This window comes from Trichechus manatus, unplaced genomic scaffold, assembly GCF_000243295.1.
Source record: "Trichechus manatus latirostris isolate Lorelei unplaced genomic scaffold, TriManLat1.0 scaffold00014, whole genome shotgun sequence".
Taxonomy (NCBI): domain Eukaryota; kingdom Metazoa; phylum Chordata; class Mammalia; order Sirenia; family Trichechidae; genus Trichechus; species Trichechus manatus.
In genome coordinates this window covers 1,520,913-1,546,311 of record NW_004443950.1, presented here as the reverse complement: position 1 = coordinate 1,546,311, position 25,399 = coordinate 1,520,913, and the positions used below count along the sequence as shown (strand labels likewise).

The following is a 25,399-nucleotide window of genomic DNA, read 5'->3' as shown; positions in this document are numbered from 1 at the left end:
TTTCCTTGTATCCTGTTCTCTTCATTCTCCCTTGCTCCCGAAGGGATGAGACCACTGGAGTATCTTAGATGGCTGCTCACAGGCTTTTAAGACCCGGATGCTACTCACCACGGTAGAATGTAGAACATTGTCTTTACAAACTGTGTTATTCCAACTGAGCTAAATGTTCCCTGAGACCATGGTCCCCACGGCCCTCCACCAAACAATTCAGTTCTTCAGGGAGTTTGGATGTGTCTATGGAGCTTCCATGACCTTTCCTTGTACAACTTGTGCTGGTTTCCCCTGTATTGTGTACTGTCTCACCCCTCACCCAGGATACTCTTTTTTTTTCTTTACACCGAGGTTCTGAGTTCTCAGAAGATTTGTATGCTCATCCCCAAGTCCTGCCACCCTGGGCTACTTTCCGTCCCTCTAACTGGCCCAACTATTTCTGCCTTCGCATGCTGGTCCTTCCGTCTGGAACCCTCTTTTCCCAACTCTCTGCATAACTGGCTCCTTCTCATTCTTCACATTTCAGCTCAAATATCACTTCCTCAGCAGGGCCTTAACCAGCCATGCTCTCCAAAGAAGATTCCCTTGTGATTCTCTGTATCACTTCTCCACTGCCCCCTCACAAATATCACCCTTAATAAGTAATTATATATTTATTTTGCTTAATGATAACAATAACAGCACATTGATTTGCACTTACCATTGCCAAACTCATGGATTATCTTGTTTAACTCTCATAACCACTCAATGAGGTAGGTGCTATTATTATTACCACGTTATAGACGATGAAATTCAGGACAGAGAGATTACATACCTTGCCTATAGCCACAGAGCCAGGAAGCAGTGGGCCAACGGTGTTAATCACTGCACTACACTGGCCTCTTAACATCTTTCCCTACTCTGCTGACCTCCACCCCTAGACTATGAGAGTCAAGAGAACATTATTCAACAAAGTATTCCTGGCCCCTGTCACAATGCCTGGAATAAAACTGGTGCTCTGTAAGTATATGCTGAATGAATGAAAACATTCAAAATAATACTGTATAATTTCTCTTCGTTTTATTGACTATGCAAAGGCATTTGACTGTGTGGATCATAACAAATTATGGCTAACGCTGCAAACAATGGAAACTCCGGAACACTTAATTGTGCTCATGAGGAACCTATACAAAGATCAAGAGGCAGCTGTTTAAAAAGAAAAGGGTATACGGTGTGGTTCAAAGTCAGGAACGGTGTGTGTCAGGGTTGTATCCTTTCAGCATACTTAGTCAATCTGTATGCTGAGTACATAATGAGAGAAGCTGGATTATATGAAGAAGAATGGGGCATCAGGATTGGAGGAAGACTCATTAACAACCTGTGATAAGCAGATGATACAACCTTGCTTGCTGAAAGTGAAGAGGACTTGAAGCACTTACAAGATTAAAGACCACAGCCTTCAGTTTGCATTATACCTCAATATAAAGAAAACAAAAATCCTCACAACTGAACCAGTAAGCAATATCATGATAAATGGAGAAAAGATTGAAGTTGTCAAGGATTTCATTTCACTTGGATCCATAATCAACGCCCATGGAAGCAGCAGTCAAGAAATCAGATGACACACTGAATTGGGCAAATTTGCTCTTTGGGCAAAAGACCTCTTTAAAGTGTTAAAAAGCAAACATGTTGCCTTGAAGACTAAGGTGCGCCTGACCCAAGCCCTAGTGTTTTCAATCGCCTCATATACACGTGAAAGCTGGGCAATGAATAAGAAGACAGAAGAAGAATTGACGCCTTTGAATTATGGTGTTGGCAAAGAACACTGAATATATCATGGACTGCCAAAAGAATGAACAAATCTGTCTTGGAAGAAGTACAGCCAGAATGCTCCTCAGAAGCAAGGATGGTGAGACTTTGTCTCACATACTTTGGACATGTTATCAGGAGTAACCAGTCCCTAGAGAAAGACATCATGCTTGGTAAAGTAGAGGGTCAGCAAAAAAGAGGAAGGCCCTCAACGAGATGGAATGAGACACAGTGGCTGCAATAATGCCCTCAAGCATAACAATGATTGTGAGGATAGTGCAGGACCGGGCAGTGTTTCATTCTGTTGTACACAGGGTTGCTATGAGTCAGAAGCAACTCAATGGCACCCAACAACAACAACAACAATTTCTCTTTGTACATCTGTGACCCACCTCCTCTTCCCCACAAATCCCTAGCACAGGACCCAGCTCCCAGAAGGTACTCAACACATCCAGAAATACTCACAGCTGGAAAAAGCTTTTGCAAGCACCTGGCTCTCTCCCTTCAGTTCACCAAAGGGGAAGGACCTCTCCAGGTTCTCTCCCCTACCCCAGGAAAGAAACAATCAAAGAAAGATGGGCAATGAAGGATACATGGGCTTCACAGGTCCTGAGAGACCAAGGTCTAGCAGAAGATAGGTTAGTGCCCTGCTGCTGTGGAACTCAGGAAGTCTAGGATGTGGTGGAGGGGCTACATTTGCCCTACCTTGCAGAACAAACGAACACCCTCCCATCAATGCCCTGTGCCTCCTGCGAGCTGTCCAACACCTGAACTATGTTCTCTGGAAACCTCAAGACACACCTAGAAATCCCACTGGGAACTACAAGCTTTCTAGGTCTCCCTTTACCACACCCTCTTTCCCCTGGAGATGAGGAGGTAAAGCCACCCACCAACAGGGGCCTGCAGGCCAGGCCTCTGGTTATCACCTTCAGAAGCAGAGAACTTTCTGTAGAAGACAAATGGGGTTTCTGGTCACTCCTCCTTGCTTCTGTTTACCCCCAGCCCCTAAAAGTCCTGAGTATCAAGGGTCCCAAGAATCCCCTGTGCTGAGAAACCTCCAGAAAGCAGCACAAATGCCACAGGAGATGTGAGTGGAGAGGACAACATTCTGGCCTGGCATAACCACAGAGAGCTTCTAAGATGAGTTGGCACTGGAGCTGAGCCTTAAAGGGTGGGAATCACTGGGCTTTATGGGGATGAGGGAGAAGTAGAGGAAATGGCAGGTGCAAATAATACCGAAAACAAGAGCTAACATTTACCCATGGCTTACTCTGTCCTTGGTGCTGGGCTAAGTGTTTGACTTCTCACAATGACTTTATGTGGTAGGTTGGTAGGTGCTGTTAATATATTAGACCAGAGGTGTTGAATAATTTGCCTAAGGTAATCCAGTAACTGGCAGGGCTGGGATTCAAACTCAGGTTTGCCCTACTCCAAAGTCCACCACACTATGTGCACGAAGTGCCGGGGAGATAGCTTGTGTGAGGGAGAGGAATGCAATGTTAAAGGTCCAGATGATGTCCTACAAAGGGGGCCATGTGCTGAGCAGTGTTGTAGGAGGAGTGGCCTAGCATGTTTATAGAGGATTATGGAGGGTCTGCTGGGAACCCTGTGCTCCCAGAAGCTCTACAGGGGGGCAGGTAGCAGCAGGAGTGAGAAGGCCAAGAAGAAAACAAGCCAACCAAATGCCAGTGGATGAGCAAGATGTTCACCTCCAGATTTAAGCAAATAAAGCTCTCTCTCCAGTCCCAGGCAGTGCACAAAACTCAAATTAAGTACCAACAATGTGCCACACCCTGCCCCAGGCAGCCTCCCTGTTTCTCCTCCTTTTCCTCCAGTGAGGAGAATCAGGCTGCTGGCAGGCTCCTACAGCCCAGCACTCTAAAGTGCTCTTCTCTCCTTCCCCACCTCCACTCTCATAAGGGAGGTCAACAACTATTCTTATACCTTTGACTTAAAATCATAAAATGCACAATTATCATTATTTCAAATTCAATGTTTTCTATTTTAAAGGTATTTATTTTCACTTTACTGGTTTAGTTCGTAAGAAAACAATAACTGACTTTTTTTTTTCCTTGAGATCACTTTTAACTTCAATGGGATTCTGATGCGAAAATTTTCTCCAGGTCAATCATCTGGCCATTACTTCCCCATCCAGCTAACAAATATAAGGCTATCAGTACCTCTGCTCAAAGGTATCACTTGAGGGTGGGGTGGGAAAAGGAACTCACATCCCAGCCACCCTGCCCTTCTCTACCACCCAGGTATAGGGAGGAGGCAGAGGCTGGAATTAGGGAAACCTCCAATTCAGTGTATCTGATGCATTTGTGCCTTGGAGAGTCAATCCCACTTGGGGGCGGTGTGTGTTGTTAAGACAGGGGAACTGAACTTCTCTCACCACTCTTGTGCTAAGAAACCGAACAGGCAGCCCCCTCGCTGAGAGGTTGGATTTACAGGCCAAATACAATTGTATGAACTTCCAGACTTGCAGGGCTACGTCTCCATCGCCCAAACACTGCCATCAGGAGACCGTGCCCAGCCAGCAGTTTGGAGTTGGGAGGAAAACCTCGCTAAACTGTCTCAGCAATTCCCTAGGAAGGCCCACTCCTCAGGCCAAAGAGAAGACTCAATGATCCCAAAGGCTTTCATGTATACGTGGAGAGGGTGGGAGAACTTTTCCGCTCAGCTTCCCTAAGCGTTGCCAGGGGACGGCTCTCTGGCTACGTCAGAGTGAAGAGGCTTGTACGGGCACATCCCACATCATGCAAAGAAACTTCCTCCTTCCAAACTACGCGGCGGACCCAACCCGGGAAGAGGCGGCCCAAGTCAAGGCGGACCACCGCGGCCTTGTTTGTGTTTGGGCCCGCGCCGAGCCGCAGCTGGAGGTAGATCTCCTTCCGGCGCACCCGCCATCAGCCCCCGCATTACCAGCGAGGCCCCTCAGGCCCGACTCCCCGACCCCTCAGGCCCTTCGAGAACTCCCGCTTCCGCCTTCTCGGCCAGACCTTCATCCGGGCCTTCCAAGACCCCGCAGTCTGGCCCCGCGGCTCACCCTCGAGCGTCTCGCACTGCACCAGGTTGAGGTAGTCCGCCTGGCTGAGCACCCCAGCTTTCAGGCCGCGCACTAGCCCCTCCAAGTAGCCATTGTCCACGTTGAAGTAAAGCTCCGGGAAGGACGACATGGCTGCGGAAGAGGCGGCGGGACCGTAGAACCCCGACCGGCCGGCACTCGACGCGACTCCACGATCAGCTGACGCTGCGCCCGCAGCGGGCTGTCAGGAGCGTCAGGTGATGCGCAAGCGCCTCACGTGACCACAATAAGGCGGGGCTTTGAGCGGCGCCCGGCTTCCGGATGGTTTCTCACGGAAGCGTTGCGCAGGTGTGGGCTGGCAATAGCCCTCTGGCGCCTGCGCACTGATGGGAGATGGGCCTCCTGCGTGAAGTGCGAGAGCCGCTTGGAGTGTCCGAGGCTGGCCGCGTGGTGGCGCCCGTGGCCGTAGGGATGCTACCTCTAACTTTCCCAGGTCTGGTGCGCCAGGCACCCTAGGGGCCGGCGGGGTTAAGATGGAAGCGGGCGGTGGCTCTTATACTGGGAAAGATTCCAGACTTGGAATCTGAGTCTGCCCCCCACCCCCCGAGGGAAACTGAGGTCCGGGAACGGGCAGGCCCACCGGAGTTAACACGTCGAGTTAGCTGCATAGCAGGTCCTGGGCCTGATACTTCGCCAGCCGGGAGTTACTGCCCGTACGCGCGCCTGCCTCCCTCCCTGCATTTATTGTACAAGATTCTGGAGTGCGGGAGCGCGACTCTCTTCTGCTCCCCTTAAGGGCCTGGCGCCCTAAAAGCTCGCGCGCGCGCGGCTCAGATGAGGGGGGTTCCATAGTCCCTGCCTGGTGTAAGGGTTGTGTGGGGTTTCTTGGCTTGGGAGCACCCTCACCCTTGCAGTAATCCCCCCACCCCCCGCCTCTGACAGCCCTGTTCGAAATGATGCAACAGCCTCGGGGTTGATACCAGCCTTTATTCGCGCCCCTGTGTCCCGGCCCCGGCCCCGACCCCGACCTCGACCCCGACGTCGGCCAGCTAGGTGCGGCTGCAGGGGTGAGAGGCAGTACCCAACTTGCGGCAGTAGCAGAAGGCGTTGAAGAAACGGCAGTAGCACGTGGCACACGGGTCGCAGCAGGGCACCTGGTGTCCCAGACAGGACTCGTGCAGCCGCACGCAGCGACGCGGGGAGCGTGGCTCTCGGCCCTGCGGGTCTAGCGCCTGCAAGGGTGGGGAAGAAAGAACACGAACGCTGGCTTCTGAGGGCAGGTCCAGGGACCCCACCTGCCTCAATCCGGGGTACAGGACGGCAGTGGAGTGTGGGCACGGGAGGTCTGAAGTGTTGCCCGCCCCAAGTAGAGGGGTCTGGGGGTGGGGAGTGGAGGTGGTGCCTGATGACCCCTCCCAAGGCCTGCCATGCCCCCTCGACCCTTTCCCTAAGCGGTTACCTCTGCCAAGGCCTCGGCCTCCTGCAGCAGGGCCTCTTCTGCGTGTCCTCCCGCTGTCCTCCTCAGCGGGGGCCGCAGGCCCAGGCCTGGGGCAGAAGATGTGAGGGCAGAGCCCCGCACGCACAAACACCCACCTCCCAGGACTGGGATTGGGAAGAGGGAAGGAGGGCTCATACCAGGTGGGACAGTGTGTGACCAGAGGGTGTCCAGGCCCCTCCCAGCCCACCCCTGTCCACACTGACCTGAGAACTCTGGAAACAGGGCCTGGTCAGGCCTTCTGATGCCCTCCAGGGGGGCCAGGCCTATCTGGGCCCCCTGCACGGTGGGCAGTGCCTGCAGCAGGGCACAGCTTAGCAGCACTGCGGTCAGCATGGCCTGGCTCAGTGGGGAGAGCCACCACTTAGTCCCTCCTCATCCTTGGAGCCCCCTCTAGTGCCCCACCCCAGAGAGAGGCCCCCCTCAGACAGCAGGAGTTCCTGCCCAACCTGAGGACTTACCTTTGCTTGCTGGGTCCCTGCCCTGAGAGTTCCCAGCCACCTCGTGTCCTCAGTTTATATGGCAGGACCTAATGAAGGGCCCACACGTGACTGCTCACTGCAGCTGGGGTGAGGGGCCCTCCCTGCAGGGTGGGGACACTGGGCCTCTCTCCCTGGGCCTTGGGCCTTTGGGTGCGCTGCAAGAGGGGTGCCCATCCCTGCTTTGGGGTGAGGTCTCCAGGAGCTAATCAAAGTCTGGGAATATGATAGGGTGCCCAGAGCCCCCAAATTTCTGATGGACAGGGGCCTAGAGGGGTGGGCCAGGCTGGAGCTATTAGCGGTAACAAGGCAGGTGGCCCTGAAAGATTTAATTTAATTTATGGCCCCGGAGATGCTCACTCAGTCCCTACGCGTTGTGTTCTGTTTCATTTGCTTCCAGGAACTTGGGTCAAGGGCATCGAAGGGGGAGATAGACGAGTGGCCTGAGCCAGGTGGGGGAGGGTACAGACCCAGACCCTGAGTTTTATTGAGAGAGGAGGGGAGATGCCCACCTAGCCAAAACCAGGTCCTCCTGCCTGCATCCCTGGCCCCACTTCCCCTCCCCCTTCTCCCTCCAGGCTTCTCCAAGACCCCCATCCCTGCTCCTGCTCCTGAGTCCCTTTCCGCCTGGGGTTCCTGGAAACCAAGAAAGCAGAACAAACTGTTCCCTGGGTGGGCGAGCTGCTTCGGAGTAAAAAGCTTTCTGGCCGCCTGTCTCATTAGTGCTAATCTCTGCTGCCTTCCACCCTGCATTGTCATGCCTCTGCCCATGCCTGGTCTTGTCACACCAGGCTGGGGGGAGGCCTGACCCTTCGTGGAAATGGCAGGACACACAGGGCCCCCATCTGTCCCTGCCTTCCCCAGCCTATATGGGGAGGGAACGCAGGCTGAATCAGCTTTAAGGCCTCAGTGTACAAACTGGGCTGGTTCCAGGCAGCAGAAAGTGGATGAGGGCCTTTGGGGCGGGCTGCCCAGGCTCACATGGGTCATTCTGACCAGGAGGAGGCCTGTGGAGGTCCTCTTGCCAGCAAGTGGAAACCAAATGCTGCACCTGGCAGTCTTTGGCCTGCCTGGGGTCAGCACCAACAGTTGGTGTTGGTGTTCTGGCCGAATGGGGCTGTGCAGCAGGTGGCCTAAGGCAGGTTTCTCCTACAGACAGTCACTGGTGTCTGCTCTGGGCTCAGGCTGGCAATGGGCTTGCCTGTGGTTGCCTCAGGTTAATAGTCCTAAATAGTCCTAGGAGTTACTGCTGCCCGGGGGAGGAAGCAGGGGAGTCAGGGAAAGTCTTTTGGAGGAGGTGAGCCTGCACGATGATCCAGCAGAAGGCCAGTCCCCTTTCCTCCTCTCAGACTGGTACTGGCTGTTTTGGTGACTCTATCACAAAACAGATCTGGTATCAAAGCCCCTCTGGCAGTCAGCATTGACCTTTCTTTCCCAGAGGCTGCAGCCCGGCTTGGTGGCCCGCTTCAGAGCTTTCTCTTCTCAGAGTGGTGCAGGATGAAGGTATTAGGCACGCAGGTGTGCCCCTTCCTGGTTGGGCCACTTGGAGCTCAGGAAGGGCAATACATCAAATGCACCTGAGGCACCTTCCCCAAATCCTTGTACCCTTGCCCCATCCCTGGAAATTCTGTCTTAAGAGATGGGTATGGGGAGCATGGACTGCATGTGGATTTTGGAAGCGAGCCCAGGTGAAGTGGGGATGGGGATTCCGGGCACCTGGCTGGCAGGCCTGGTCAGCACCATACTAAGAACAGCTCTTTATGTTCTAGGGTGGGGCCTCCTCCCACTCAGGTGCTCAGTGTCTTTGCTCACCTACAGAGCAGTAGCTGTCTTTACCTGGATGTGTGCACACGGATGTATCAGCCCCGTAGCCAGCGACAGACAAGACCTGAGGCACTCAGAGGGGCAGCCCGTGTCCCTGGTCTCCAATAGGGGAGATGGTCAAGAAGACCAACCATCAAAACACAATGGATGGAAAGCAATTTAGCAGTTTCTCAAAAAGTTAAACATAGAACTGCCATATGAGCCAGCAATCCCAATCCAGGAACATACCCAAAAGAATTGAAAGCAGGAACACAGACAGAAACCTGGACACCCATGTTCACTGCAGCACTTTTCACAGTAGCCAAAAGGTGTAAACAACCAGACTGTCCGTTAACAGATGAATGGGTAAGCAGAATGTGGTATATCCATATGTCTTAGTTATCTAGTGCTGCTGCTATAATAGAAATACTACAAGTGGATGGTTTTAACAAAGAGAAATTTATTCTCTCACAGTCTAGGAAGTTAGAAGTCCAAATTTAGGGTGCCAGCTCCAGAGGAAGGCTTTCTGTCTCTGTTGGTAGAAAAGGGGAAGGTCCTTGTTATCAATCTTCCTCAGTCAAGGAGCTTCTTAGTGCAGGGACCCTGGGTCCAACAGACACGCTATTCTGGCTCTTGTTTCTTGTTAGTATGAGGTTCCCATGTCTCTCTGCTTGCTTCTCTTTTATTTCTCCAAAGAGATTGACTTAAGACGAAACTTAATCTTGTAGACTGAGTCCTGACTTATTAAACTAACTGCCGCTATTTCTACCTCATTAACATCGTTAGAGGTAGGATTTACAACACATAGGAAAATCACATCAGATGACAAAATGGTGGACAATCACACAATACTGGGAATCATGGACTAGCCAAGTTGACACACATTTTTGGGGGACACAGTTCAGTCCATAACACCATACAATGGAATATAACTCAGCCATAAAGAGAAATGAAGTCCTGGTACATGCCACAACATGGATGAACGTTATGCAGAGTGAAATAAGTCAATTGCAAAAGGACAAATGTTATATGATTGTACTTACATGAAATAAGCAAATATATAGAAACAAAAATAATTAGTGGTTACCAGGGGTGGGAGAGAGGGGGAAAGAAGGCGTTTTTGCTAAGGGGGGCATTGAGTTTATGTTAATGGTGGTAGAATAACTCAGAAAAGGATAGTGGTAACGTATATAATGGTTGCATAATATGAATTAATCAACATCACTGAATTTTACATATAGAAATTGTCAATTGGTGAATGTTTTGGTGTGTATACTTTCAGCACAACAAAAAAGAACGTGTGTGTATGTGTAATTTAAAAAAAAAGAACACACAATGGGACTGTTATGGATTGCATTGTGCTTCCCAAAAATGTGCCAGCTTGGCTAGGCCATGATTCCCAGTAATGTGTGATTGTCCACCATATTGTGATCTGATGTGATTATCCTATGTGTTGTAAATCCTAACCACTATGATGTTAATGAGGCAGGATTAGAGACAGTTATGTTAATGAGGCAGGACTCAATCTACGGGATTAGGTGGTATTTTGAGTCACTCTCTTTTTAGATATAAAAGAGAGACTCCAGCAGGGAGGAGAGGGACCTCCTACCACCAAGCAAGTAGTGCCAGGAGCAGAATGTGTCCTTTGGACCTGTGGTCCCTGTGCTTAGAAGCTTCTAGACCACGGGAAGATCGATAACAAGGACCAGAGCTGACAGAGAAAGCCTTCCCCTGGAGATGGCGCCCTGAATTTGGACTTCTAGCCTTCTAAACTGTGCGAGAATAAACTTCTGTTTGTTAAAGCCACTCGTGGTATCTCTGTTTTAGCAGCACTAGGTAACTAAGACAGGGACAGAGAAACATGGAATATTTGATGACATTAAGCAATAATTTTTGATTTTCTAGTTGTGATAATGATAATGATATGCTCTTTAAAAAACACTCTTATCTTTTAGAGAAGCATACTGAAGTATTTACTGATAAAATGATATGAAGTCTGGGATTTGCTTCAAAATAACCTGGGATGGGAATGGGGTAGTGGGAGGTGATATAGATGAAACAAAATGCCTGTGAGTTGATAACTGTTGATACTGTGATGTGTACATAGGCTTCATTATCCTATTGTTACTATTTTTGTATATGTTTGAAAATTGCCATAATAAAAATTAAAAATAAAAAGAATTTTTAGAAAATGCAGTGGGATAAGTGTTTTATAGAAGAATGCTCCAGGGGCATGTGAGACCAGGATTGGCACCTGCCACAGCTGAGGAGGGAGCATGCTAGGGAATATTTCCTGGGAGAAGAGATCTCTACTCAGTCATGAAGCTTGAGTAGGAGTTGGGCAGATGCCAGGCGAGAGACAGTGTAAGTCTCCTGGGCTCATAACTAGCACCACTATTTACCAAGCTGCCTATTTATACCACTATTTATACTGAATTCCCAATGGTGTCTGAAGTTAAAGTGAGGGCATTGATTGGGAAGAAATGGGATCCTGAAACTTGGGATGGGGACATATGGGTAGATAATCAGGAAGCTGGGGACACTGAGCCCCTACATTCCATTGAATCACTCCTGCCAACAGAAGCAGCCCTCTCACTCCCATCTGAAGAGATTACTCCATCTTTGTCTGCTAAGCCACCCTCCCCAGTAAAACCATTAGCCCCTCCTCCTCCGTGTGATGAGATTAATCCAGCTGTGTCTAAAAAGGCTTTGTCTAAGTCATTGCCTAGGGTAATGCCTGGGGAAGATGCCTTACAAGATAATGCTGAATGTTCTCAAAACACATCCCAACCACTGATTTTGGCCTCTAGACCTATAACTAAACTTAAGTCCCAGTGAGCCACAAAAAGTGAAGTGCAAAGTGTGACCAGGAGGAGGTACGCTACACTCCAAAAGAACTGCTTGACTTTTCTAATATGTACAGAAAGAAACCGGGAGAATATGTGTGGGAATGGCTATTAAAGATGTGGGATAATGGTACAAGGAACATAAAGATGGATCAGTCTGAGTTTATTGATATGGGCCCACAAAGCACAGATTCTTCTTTCAGTGTTTCAGCTCGAGAAGATAGGAAAGGATCTAATAGTTTATTTTACTGGGTCACTGAAGCATGGATTATGCAATGGCCTACACCAAATCCAGTTGAAGTACCAGACCTGCCTTTGTATACTGTAGAAGAAGGTATCCAAAGGCTTAGGGAAATCGACATGTTAGAGTGGACTTATTAAGTTAGACCCACAGACGCTCACATGGAGTGTTTAGAGGACATACCTTTTACTACAATGGTGAGGAACAAATTTGTGAAGGGAGCGCCAGCACCTTTGAAGACTGCTGTGATTGCTATTTTATGTAAGTCAGATTTGACAGTGGGAACTGCCCTAACTGAATTAAGACACCTAACTACACTGAGGTTGATTGGACCTCATAGTAGCAGGGGCCAAGTGGCGGCACTCAATTGACAACAACAAGGTGGGTGTGGTTACCATAATGGACAGCGGAGTCAAAGCAGTAATCAGAATAGTCTGATATGGACTTACGGCATTGGGTACTTAGTAGTGGTGTCCCTAGGAGTGAAATAGATAGGAAAACTACCAAATATTTATTTGATCTGTACAAGCAGAAGAATTCTAGTCCAAGTGAACAGCAGTCTAACTTGAATCGCCAGAATAGAGAGTCATGACCCCTCAATCAATTACCAGATTAAGCAAGTTTACAGATCCACAACACCTTGAATGAAGGAGAGGCTGAGTCTCCTTGAGGAAGGACTCCAATACACTGCCCAAAACTTATGCTATTAATCTTTCTCCCAGCCTTCCTCAAAGGGATCTATAGCCTTTTGGTAGAGTGACTATTCATTGAGGAAGGGAAATAATCAGACTTTTCGGAGATTACTGGGTACTGGCTCTGAACTGACTAATTCTGGGAAACCCAAAATGTCACTGCGGCCCACCAGTTAGAGTGGGGGCATATGGAGGTCAGGTTATTAATGGAGTCTTAGCTCATGTCTGTCCCACAGTAGGTCCAGTGGGTTCCTGAACCCATCCTATAGTGATTTCCCCGGTTCTAGAATGCATAATTGGAATAGATATACTCAACAACGGGCAGAACCCTCACATTGGATCCCTGACAAGTGGAGTAAGGGCTATTATGGTAGGAAAAGCCAAGTGGAAGCTGTTAGAACCATCCCTACTTAGGAAAATAGTAAACCAAAAGCAATACAGCATTCCTGGAAGGATTACAGAGATTACTGTCACCATCAAGAACTTGAAGATGCAGGGGTGGTGATTCCTATCACATCACCATTCCACTCACCTATTTGTCCTGTGCAAAAAACAGATGGATCTTGGAGAATGACAGTGGATTATCAAAAACTTAACCAGGTGGTGACTTCAATTGCAGCTGATGTTCCAGATGTGGTTTCCTTGCTTGAGCAAATTAATACATACCAGTACCTGATATGCAGCTACTGATCTGGATAATGCCTTTTTCTCCATACGTGTTTCAAAGGACCACCAGAAGCAGTTTGCCTTCAGCTGGCAAGGCCAGCAATACACTTTCAGTGTCCTACCTCAGAGCTATATCAACTCTCCAGCCCAATGTCATAATTTAATCTGCAGGGACCTTGATTGCCTTTCTCTTCCATAAGACGTCACACTGGTCCATTACATTGATGACAGTATGTTGATTGGATCTAGTAAGGAAGAAGTATCAATGACTTTGGGCTTATTGGTAATACGTTTATGTGCTAGAGGGTGGGAAATTAATCTGACAAAAATTCAGGCTCCTTACAACTCATGAAATTTCTAGAGGTCCAGTGATGTGGGGCGTGTCAAGATATTCCTTCTAAAATGAAGGATAAGCTATTGCATCTTGCCCCTCCCACAACTAAAAAGGAGGCACAATGCCTTGTGGGCCTCTTTGGATTTTGGAGGCAACGTGTCTCTCATCTCGGTGTGCTACTCCAGCCTATTTATCAAGTGACTCGAAAAGCTGCTAGTTTTGAGTGGGGCCCAGAACAAGAAAAGGCTCTGCAACAGATTCAGGCTGGCATGCAAGTGGCATAAGGCTCTGCCACTTGGGTCATATGATTTGGCTGATACAACGGTGCTTGAAGCGTCAGTGGCAGATAGAGATACTGTTTGGAGTCTTTGGCAGGCTCCTATTGGTGAATCACAGCACAGACCCTTAGGATTTTGCAGCAAAGCCCTGCCATCCTCTGCAGATAACTACTCTACTTTTGAGAAACGGCTTTTGGCTTGTTACTGGGCCTTAGTAGAGACTGAACACTTAACCATGGGCCAACAAGTCACCATGTGGCCTGAGCTGCCTATCATGAACTGAGTTTTGTCTGATTCAGAGAGTCATAAAGTTGGATGTGCACAGCAGCACTCTATCATTAAATGGAAGTGGTATATACAAGATTGGGCCCAAGCAGGACCTGAAGGCACAAGTAAGTTGTACGAGGAGGTGGCCCAAATGATCATGGTCTCCACTCCTGTCGCATTACCTTCTATCTCCCAGTCTGCACCTATGGGCTCATGGGGAGTTCCTATGATCAGTTGACTGAGAAAGAGAAAACTTGTGCCTTGTTTACAGACGGTTCTGCACAATATGCAGGCACCACTGGAAAGTGGACAGTGATAGCACTACAGCCCCTTTCTGGAACCTCCCTGAAGGACAGTGGTGAAGATAAATCTTCCCAATGGGCAGAAGGTCGAGCAATGCACCTGGTTGTTCACTTTGCTTGGAAAGAGAAATGGCCAGATGTGTGACTGTATACTGATTCATGGGCTGTGGCCAATGGTTTGGCTGGCTGGTCAAGGACTTGGAAGGAACATGATTGAAAAATTGGAGACAAGGAGGTATGGGGAAGAGGTATATGGACAGACCTCTGAATGGGTCAAAGAAGTGAAGGTATTTGTGTTTCACGTGAATGCTCACTAAAGGGTGAACTCAGCAGAGGAGAATTTCAACAATCAAGTGGATAGGATGAAGCATTCTGTGGAAACAAGTCATCTTCCTTCCCTAGCCACTCCCATCATTGTCCAATGGTCTCATGAACAAAGTGGCCATGGTGGCAGGGATGGAGGTTATACATGGGCTCAGCAACATGGACTTCCACTCACCAAGGCTGACTTGGCTACAGCCACTGCTGAGTGCCCGATCTGCCAACAGCAGAGACCAACACTGAGTCCCCAGTACGGCACCATTCCTTGAGGTTATCAGCCAGCAACCTGGTGGCAGGTTGATTACATTGGACCACTTCCATCATAGAAAGGGCGGTGTTTTATTCTTACTGAAATAGACACTTACTCTGGGTATGGATTTGCCTTCCCTGGATGCAATGTTTCTGCCTAAACTACTATCCGTGGACTTACAGAATGCCTTATCCACTGTCATGATATCCCACACAGCATTGCCTCAGATCAAAGGACTCACTTTACAGCAAACGAAGTGCAGCAATGGGCCCATGCTCATGGAATTCTCTGGTCTTACCATGTTCCCCATCATCCTGAAGCAGCTGGCTTGATAGAATGATGGAGTGGCCTTCTAAAGACACAATTACGTTGCCAGCTAGTTGGCAATATCTTGCAGGGTTGGGGCAATGTTTTCCAGGATGCTGTGTATGCTCTCAACCAGCATCCAATATATGGTACTGTTTCTCCCATAGCCAGGATTCATGGGCCCAGGAATCAAGGCGTGAAAATGGGAGTGGCACCGTTCACTATTACCCCTAGTGACCCACTTGCAAAGTTTTTACTTCATGTCCCCACGACCATATGCTCTGCGGGTCTAGAGGTCTTAGTTCCAAGGGGAAGAATGCTCCCACCAGGAGACACATCACTGATTCCATTGAACTGGAAGTTAAGAATGCCACCTGGCCACTTTGAGCTCCTTATGCCTCTGGATCAACAAGCAAAGAAGGGAGTTACCATACTGGCTGTTGTGATTGATCCTGATTACCAAGAGCAAATCGGATTGATATTATGCAATGGAGACAAAGAAGAGTATGTCTGGAGTGCAGGATATCCCTTAGGGCATTTGTTAGTTATCTAGGGCTGCTATAATAGAAATACTACAGGTAGATAGCTTTAACAAAGAGAAATTTATTCTCTCACAGTCTAGGAGTCTAGAAGTCCGAACTCAGGGTGCCAGATCCAGTGAAAGGCCTCGTCTCTCTGTCAGCTCTGAGGGAAGGTCCTTGTCATCAATCTTCCCTGGTTGAGGAGCTTCTCAGCGCAGGGACCCCAGGTCCAAAGGATGTGCTATTCTTCTGGCTCTTGTTTCTTGATCCCCATGTCTCTCTGCTCACTTATCTCTTTTATATCTCAAAAGAGATTGACTTAAGACACAACCTAATCTCGTAAATTGAGTCCTGACTCATTAAACTAACTGCCGCTAATCCCACCTCATTAACATCATAGAGGCAGGATTTACAACACATAGGAAAATCACATCAGATGAAAAAATGGTGGACCATCACACAATACTGGGAATCATGGACTAACCAACTTGACACATTTTTGGGGGGTACACAATTCAGTCCATAACAGGGCATCTCTTAGTACTATCATGCCCTGTGATTAAAGTCAATGGAAAACTACAGCAACTCAATTCCAACATGACTACTAATGGCCCAGAACCTTCAGGAATGAAGGTTTGGGTCACCACACCAGGCATAGAACAACGACCAGCTGAAGTGTTTGCTGAGGGCAAAGGGTATACAGAAAGGATGGTAGTAGAAGGCAATTCTAAATATCAGTTATGACCAGGTGATCAGTTGCAGAAATGAGGACTGTAATTGTTGAGTATTTCTTCCTTGTATGTGTGCATCAAATATTTTTGTTTTCTTCACTTATAAAACATAATACGTAACAGGGCTAGTGTGTTTTTGGTTGTATGTGTGTTAGTTGTATCATGTTAGGCACAAGTATGACTTTATAATTGTCTTTATTCAGAGATTATGCATGGTTTAAGGAGATGTGTTCAGGTGTCAAGTTGACAAGGAGTGGACTGCAATTGCTAAGGCTGTGTGTTGACTTGGCTGGGCCATGATTCTCAGTGGTTTGGCAGTTATGATGTAGTTTGGCAGTTGTATAATGATCTGATTACTTCCATGATGAAATTTGATATAATGTGATCACCTCCAGGATGGAATCTGCTGTAAGTAGCCAGTCAGTTGAAAGGGAGTTTCCTTGGGGATGTGGCCTGCATCCAATATAAGTGGATTTTCTGGCAAGTCTTGTGGGCTTTTGCTCGCTCTGGATCCTGCGGCTGGCTCCTGTTCGTCTGACCTCCGGTTCTTGGGACTTGAGCTAGCAGCTTACTTGTGGTCTTTTCTGCTGATCTTGGGATTCATTGGTCTTGGCAGCCTGTAAGCCAGAGCCCTGCTGTCTGGCCTGCCAATCTTGGGTTTGCCAGCCCCTGTGGCTATGTGAATCAGGAGAAGCTTCCAGCCTGACCCACAGACTTGGGACATTCCAGCCTCTACAACCATATGAGCCATTTCCTTGATATACATCTCTCTATATAGATATTTATACTTTACTGGTTTTGCTTCTCTAGAGAACCCAGCCTAAGACACAACCTAAGTGCTCAACAACAGATGACTGGATCAACAAACTGTTGTATATACACACAATGGAATACCACGCAATGATAAAGAATAATTACAAATCTGTGAAACATTGCACAACATGGATGAATTTGGAAGACATTATGCTGAGTGAAATAAGTCAGTCACAAAAGGGCAAATACTGTATGAGACCACTATTATCAAGTAACAACAAAAGGTTTACATGCAGGAAAAAAAAATTCTTTGATGGTTACCAAGGATGGAAGTGGGGAGAAGGAGGAAGGGAAAATTACTAAATAGATAGTAGACATGTGTTAATGTTGGTGAAGGGAAAGGAATACACAGTATGGGAGAAGTCAGCACAACATGACCAAGGCAAGAGAGGACACTGAGAGGAATGCAGGAATAAAAGGCAACTATGGTAACTACCCGTTGCCATCGAGTTGATTCCAGCTGATAGTGACCCTATAGGACAGAGCAGAACTGCCCCATAGGGTTTCCAGGGGGAGCCTGGTGGATTCAAGCTGCTGGCCTTTTGGTTAGATGAGGCAGTTCTACTTTGTCCTTCAGGGTCACTATGAGTTGGAATCTACTCGAGGGCAATGGGTTTGGTTTTTGGTTGGTTATGGTAACTACTGGAACCCTGGTGGTGAAGTGTTAAGAGCTTGGCTGCTAACCAAAAGGTCAGCAGTTTGAATCCACCAGCCACTCCTTGGAAACACTATGGGGGCAGTTATACTCTGTCCTATAAGGTCGCTATGAGTCGGAATCAACTAGACAGCAATGGGTTAGTTTAGGTTATGATAACTACAATAACATAACAATCCTGCAACAATAGTATTAACAAACAACAATTTACAAATGGATACATAGCTAGATAGACAAGCCAAGAGATGTGGAAGGGTGTAAGGGAGCACACCCACTGGCAGATACTGGTTTGGTGGGTGGATATATCTAAATACATGACTGTAGGTGCTCCTCGTATATTCATATAGACAATAGAGCACACAAGTGGCACAGTCAGGGAAACCTCTTAGACATAACCAAACACCTCATGGGATGAAGTTCCTAGGCTTGAAGGCAAAGGACCATAGACTCGGGGGACATCTATGTCAACTGGCACAACCATAGTTCTTAAAGACAGTGTTCTACATCCTACTTTGGCAAGTAGTGTCTGGGGTCTGAAAAGCTTGCGAATGGCCATCTACGATACAACTATTGTTGTTTTCCAGTTTGGAGCAAAGGAGAGTGAAAAAAACCCAAAGACTCAAGGGAGTAATTAGTCCAGAGGACTAGTGGACCACGTGAACCACAGCCTAGATGACCCCAAGACAAGAACTAGATGGTACCCTCTCACAAAAGAGGGTCCCAGACAGAGCATGAGAAAAATGTAGAACAAAAATCAAATTCATAAAAAAGACCAGACTTAACTGGTCTGACAGAGAACTGGAGGAAACTCCGAGACCATAGCCCTAAGACACCCTTCTGACCTGGAACTGAAGCCATTCTGGGAGACCACCTTCCAGTGAAACAATAGAGAAGCCCATAAAATAAACAATAACACCCAAGAGGAACATGGTCCTTAGAACAATCAATTATACAAGATCAAAAGGGCAATATTTGCCCAAAAGCAAAGATGAGAAGACAGGATGTGGTAGAAAAGCAGAACGATAGGAAACGGAGAACCCAGGGCAGAAATGGAGAGAGTGCTGACACATTATGGGGGATGGAACCAAGCCTATGAAACACTTTATGTACAAACTATTGAATGGGAATCTAATTTGCTCTGTAGATGTTCACCTAATGCACAATAAAAAAGAAAGAAAGAAACCCTATGGGAGCGGTTCTACTCTGTCCTATAGGCTCGCTGTGAGTCAGAATTGACTTGACAGCAATGGGTTAATACTGGCACGTGCTCTGTCTAGCCTGAGACTGGTTCCTTTGTAAGGCACTCAACAAATAAACAGTCAGTACTCTTTTCTCTAGCTTGGGGCCAGAGGGTCAGCTATTCCCTGGGGCACTTCCCAGGACTGGTTCAGACAGGGAGTCGGCAGCAAACATCTGTAGGCACCTTCATGTTGTACAGCTGCTGTGAGAGCGCACAGGCTCAAACCACAGCCACTAGGAGCCCAGCATGACTCGTGCCACCCAAAAACACAGGGGATCCCAGCGAAGGAAATAAACATTTGTTTATACCCTTCCCCACCTCGTATTCTTTTTGCCCTCTGCCCACCAAATTGACCCTGAACTTGTGGGTTTGTCATAGTTCTTTCTACATATAAATGAATTTTCCATTGGTATGTAAGTTTTTATTAGTTTTTGCAAATAACAAATCTTTGGTTTGATTTATCAATTTTTTGTTACAATAAAAAAGGTTTAGATGATTTTCTGTTTTCCTTCGGGTTATTACTTTTACATTTTCTAGCAATTTAAGGTGCAACTGTCAAACTTACATGTATCTTTCCTTCTTGATGAACATAATTACCTACACCTTGTAGTCAATAAGAAGGACCTGGCAATCTACATCCACAAAAAAAAAATTAGCCAGTGAAAACCTTATGGATAAAAACAAAATACTGTCCAATATAGTGCTGGAAGATGAGCCCCTTAGGTTGGAAGTCACTCAAAATACAACTGGGGAAGAGCTGCCTCCTCAAATTAGAGTCAATCTTAATAACATGGATGGAATATGGCTTTCGGGACCTTCATTTGCTGATGTGCCACAACTCAAAATGAGAAGTTACAGCTGCAGACCTCCATTAGTAACCGGAACATATAATGTAGAAGTATGAATCAAGGAAAATTGGAAGTCACCAAAAATGAAATGGAACAGCCACCCAAGGCACAACATTTGGTCTCCATTTGCCTGGAGTAACAGAGGAAGAGGGAGAATCAAGAATAAGAGGAGGATATGGAATGTGTCGCTAATTGCCTCCATGAACAACTGCCTTCTTTGCCATGAGGCCAGAAGAACTGGATGGTGCCTGGCTACCATTAATGAACATTTAGATCAAAGACTTCATAGAATAATCCTGATCAAAAGGGGGGAAATGCAGAACAGAATCTCAAATCTCATGGACTCCAGACTTTCTGGAGCCATGGAGGGTAGACGAACCGCTGAAACTATTGCCCTGAGATAATCTTTGAAACTTAAACTAAAAATAGCCTCCTGAAGTCTGCTTAAAACCAAATAATAGTTTAGCTAAACTAGTTAAAAAAAAAAGTCTACCTTGAGAATTATGCTCTTTTAAGAACTATCTATAAGGGACCAAATAGACAACAGCAACTCCAAAGATTAGATAGAAACCTTAGGAGGCAGTAAGTTTACATTAATGAAGGAGGAACAACATAGAAAAGGAGGGTAAGAAAGTTTGCACAACTGGAAGAATGTAATCAATGTCACTAAATTGTACATGTAGAAACTGTTGAATTGGTGTATACTTTCTTGTGTATATTCTCAACAACGACAATAAAATAAATAAATTTTAGAAAAAAAAAGAAAGAAATGTGCGAAGACCTGGAGTTAGAAAACCAAAAGCGAAGAACATGCTCAGCATTTCTCAAGCTGGAAGAACTGCAAGCCTTGAGTTGCAATACTGAAGGATTCTTTGGGCAAAAAATTGAATGACATAGGAAGCATTAAAAGAAGCTGGAAGGAATACACAGAGCCGTTCTACCAAAAAAAAACTAGTCACTGTTCAACAATTTCAGGAGGTAGCATATGATCAAGAACTGATGGTATTGAACGAAGAAGTCCAGGCTGCACTGAAGGCATTGGTGAAAAACAAGGTGCCAAGAATTGAAGGAATACTAGTTGAGATGTTTCAACAAACATGAAACACTGCAAGTGCGCACTCATCTATGCTAAGAAATTTGGAAAACAGTTACCTGGCCAACCAACTGGAACAGATCCATATTCATGCCCATTCCAAAGAAAGATGATCCGATAGAATTTGGAAATTATCGAAGAATATCATTATTATCACATGCAAGCAAAATTTTGCTGAAGATAATTCAGAAACAGCTGCAGTCATACATTGAGAGGGAACTGCCAGAAATTCAAACCAGATTCAGAAAAGGATGTGGAATGAGGGATATCATTGCTGATGTCAGATGGATCTTGGCTAAAAGCAGAGAATACCAGAAAGATGTTTAGCTGTGTTATATTGACTATGCAAAGACATTTAACTGTGTGAATCATAACAAATTATGGACAACCTTGTGAAGAATGGAAATTCTAGAACACATAATATCGTGTTCATGTGGAACTTGTACATAGATCATCAAGAAGCAGTCATTCAAACAGAACAAGGGGATATTGTGTGGTATGCAATCAGAAAAAGTGTGTGTCAGGATTGTATTCTTTCATCATATTTATTCGATCTGTATGCTGAGCAAATAATCTGAGAAGTTGGACTAAGTGAAGAAGAACGTGGTATCAGGATTGAAAGAAGACTCATTAACAACCTGTCATATGCAGATGACACAACCTTGCTTATTGAAAGTGAAGTGGACTTCAAGCACTTACTCATGAAGATCAAGTATCACAGCATTCAGTATGGATTACACTTCAACATAAAGAAAATCCTTACAACTGGACCAATAAACAACATCATGATAAATGGTAAAGAAACTGAAGTTATCAAGGATTTTATTCTTCTTAGAGCAACAATCAGTGCCCATGGAAGCAGCAGTTAAGAAATTAAATAACATATTGCATTGGGAAAATCTGCTGCAAAAGAACTCTTTAAAGTGCTAAAAAGCAAAGATGTCACTTTGATGACTAAGGTGTGCCTAACCTAAGCCATGATATTTTCAATCGCCTCATATGCATGCGAAAGGTGGATAATAAAAAGAGAAGACTGAAGAAGAACTGATGCATTTGAATTGTGGTGTTGGCAAAGAACGTTGAGTATACCATGGACTGCCAGAAAAACAAACAAATCTGTCTTGGAGAAAGTACAGCCAGACTGCTCCTCAGAAGTGAGGATAGCAAGACTTTGTCTTGCTTATTTTGGACATGTTATCAGGAGGGACCAATCCCTGGAGAAGGATATCATACTTGGTAAAGTAGAGGATCAGCAAAAAAGAAGACCCTTAATGAGATGGACTGACACAGTGGCTGCAACAATGGGATTAAACATAGAAACGATTGTGAGGGTGGCTCAGGACCAGGCAAAGTTTTGCTCTATTATACATAGGGTCTCTATGAGTTGGAGCCAACTCGACCGCACCTAACAATAGCAACAGTAGTTGACAAAACTGCCCATGGGAGAGAAAAATGCAGAACAAAACTGAAATTCTTTTTTTTCTCATTTTTTTTATTGTTGTGCTTTTAAGTGAAAGTTTACAATTCAAGTTAGTCTCTCATACGAAAATATATACATACATTGTTATGTGACCCTAGTTGCTCCCCGTGTACTGTGACAGCACATTCCTCCTTTCCACCCCGGATTTCCCGTGTCCATTCAACCAGCTCCTGACCCTCTCTGCCTTCTCATCTCACCTCTGGACAGGAGCTGCCCATTTAGTCTCAAGTATTTACTTGAGCTAAGAAGCACACTCTTCACGAGTATCACTTTATGTCCCATAGTCCAGTCTAATCTTTGTCTGAAGAATTGGCCTCAGAAATGGTTTTAGTTTTGGGCTAACAGAGAGTTCGGGGGCCATGTCTTCTGGGGTCCCACCAGTCTCAGTCAAACCATTAAGTCTGGAAAACTGAAATTCTTAAAAAAGGCGAGACTAACTGGACCACCGAGACCACCGGACTCTCTGAGACTATCACCCTGAGGCGCTATTTAAACCCTGAACCTAAACTATCCCCTGAGATCACTTTTCAACAGAAAAGCAGACTAACACACAAAATAAAGGATTTTGCCTGTTAGATTGGTGCTCTACTAAAAAAAAATCTGTATAAGTCTAAAAGGTCAACATTTAATCCAAAGCAAGGATGAGAAGATAAGGGGGCAGGGAAACTAGAGTACTAGAAATGGAAAAACCAGGACACAATTAATAAGAATGTTGACAAAATGTGAAAAATGTAACTAATGTCAGTGATCAATTCGTGTGGAAATTGTCAAAGGGTAGCCTAACTTAATGTGTAAACTTTCACCAAAAACACAATAAAATATTATTTTTAAAAAATGTAATGAAGACTTTTAGCGCTGACTGAAGTAGAAGATAAAAGGCAAACCAATGCAAATAGATTTTGAATTCAATTTACAACAAGTAGATTAATGAAGGGATATTCTTATCAGCAAAAAAAAAAAAAAAAAAAAAGTGCCTGTGTGTCATGGATTGAATTTTGTCCCCCCAAAATATCTGGCAACTTGGCTAGGTCATGATTCCCAGTATTATATGATTGATTTCTCTATGTGTTGTAAATCCTATCACTATGATGTAATGAGATGGATAAGTGGCAGTTATATTGATGAGATCTACAAGATTAGATAGTGTCTTAAGCCAATCTCTTGAAATACAAAAGAAAGACATGAGCAGAGAGACGTGGGGACCTCATACCACCAAGAAAGCAGTGCCGGGAGCAGAGCGCGTCCTTTGGACCCAGGGTCCCTGCGCCTGAAAAGCTCCTAGACCAAGGGAAGATTGAAGACACAGACCTTCCTCCAGAGCTGACAGAGAAAGCCTTCTCCTGGAGCTGACGCCCTGAATTTGGACTTGTATCCTAGTAGACTGTGAGATAATAAATTTCTCTTTGTTAAAGCCAGCCACTTGTGGTATTTCTGTTATAGCAGCACTAGATAACTAAGACACCGTGGGAGAAGATTTCATCTGTTAATGAATATAAACATTGTGTGGGTGGTTTTCCTGGTGAGGGGTCAACTTTAAGTTCCCAGGACAATGCCTATTGGCAAATGGACATTGAGATTATGGTGTGTTCTGGGGGGAGGATTTGGAAGACCTAGGGGAGATGGCGTGGCTACTTGATGAGAATAGAAACCCCGGACACAGGGAACCTGACTCTAAGGAGGAGAAAGGGGAGAGGTTTCTTCTGCAGTTGTTTTCACCTGTTGGCTATTGTGACTAACGTTTCGACATTGGTGTATAAGTAACCTTTTGAGTCCCTGCTTTAATTTCTTTTGGGTATATACCTAGGAGTGGAATTGCTGGAACATATGGTAATTCTATTGTTAACTTTTTGGGAAGCTGCCAAATTTTCCACAGTGCTGCACCATTTTACATCCTCACTAGCAACGGATAAGGGTTTTAATTTCCCCACATCCTTCCGCCCCCCCCCCTTTTAAAAAATATAATAGCTATCCTAGTGGGTGTGAAGAGGTATCGCATAGTGGTTTGATTTGCATTTCCCTAATGACTAGCGATATTGAGCATCTTTTCATGTGCTTATAGGCCATTTGCATATCTTCTTTGGAGAACTGTCTATTCAAGTCCTTTGTCCATTTTTTATTTGGATTGTTTGTCTTTTTGTTGTTGAGTTGTAGGAGTTCCTTGTATATTCTGGATATTAAGCCCTTATCCAATGTATGGTTTCCGACTATTTTCTCCCATTCTGTAGGTTATGTTTTCATTTTCTTGATAATGACCCTCGATGCACAAAAGTTTTTTTTTTTTTTTTTTTTTTTTTTTTTTTTTTTTTATTTTGATGGAGTCTAATTTATCTATTTTGTCATTTGCTGCTCATGCTTTTGGTGTTATATCCACAAAATAAAGAGGCGGGGAAGACTTCTTAATTCATTCTGTGATGCTAGTATTACCCTGTCATGGTTTGAATTATGTCCCCCCAAAAATGTGTATATCAGTTTGGCTGGGCCTTGATTCCTGGTACTGTGTGATTTTCCTATAGGTTGTAAATCCTGCCTCTATGACGTTAATGAGGGAGGATAGGTGGCAGTTGTGTTAGTAAGGCAGGACTGGATCTACAAGACTGGATTGTGTCCTGAGGCAATCTCTTGAGATATAAAAGACAGAAGTGAGCAGTGAGACAGGGGGACCTCATACCATCAAGAAAGCAGTGCCAGGAGCAGAGCGCGTCCTTTGGACCAGGGTCCCTGCGCCAAGAAGCTCCTACTCCAGGGGAACACTGATCAGAAGGCCAAGAGAGAGAGAAAGCTTTCCCCGAGAGCTGACGCCCTGAATTTGGACTTTTAGCCTACTTTACTGTAAGGAAATAAATTTCTCTTTATTAAAGCCATCCACTTGTGGTATTTCTGTTATGGCAGCACTAGATGACTAAGACATACCCTGATACCAAATTCATACAA

General features: G+C 45.8%; 2 protein-coding genes across 2 annotated transcripts in view; both read right to left on the bottom strand.

Annotated features, from left to right (window-relative positions):
* ATP6V0D1 (ATPase H+ transporting V0 subunit d1) overlaps nucleotides 1–5,048 on the bottom strand; it is a 42,919-nt gene extending 37,871 nt beyond the window's left edge. Inside the window, exon 1 of the mRNA XM_004371490.2 lies at nucleotides 4,829–5,048. Coding sequence (XP_004371547.1) covers nucleotides 4,829–4,958 — 130 coding nt within the window. The 5' untranslated portion in view covers nucleotides 4,959–5,048. The remainder of the gene's footprint in view (nucleotides 1–4,828) is intronic.
* Nucleotides 5,049–5,856: 808 nt separating this feature from the next.
* Nucleotides 5,857–6,638, bottom strand: AGRP (agouti related neuropeptide). Its single transcript, XM_004371489.1, has 3 exons — nucleotides 6,509–6,638; nucleotides 6,267–6,352; nucleotides 5,857–6,039 (listed from the first exon to the last, which is right to left on the bottom strand). Exons 1-3 carry the CDS (start codon nucleotides 6,636–6,638, stop codon nucleotides 5,857–5,859), a joined length of 399 nt encoding a protein of 132 aa, XP_004371546.1.
* Nucleotides 6,639–25,399: the final 18,761 nt, after the last annotated feature.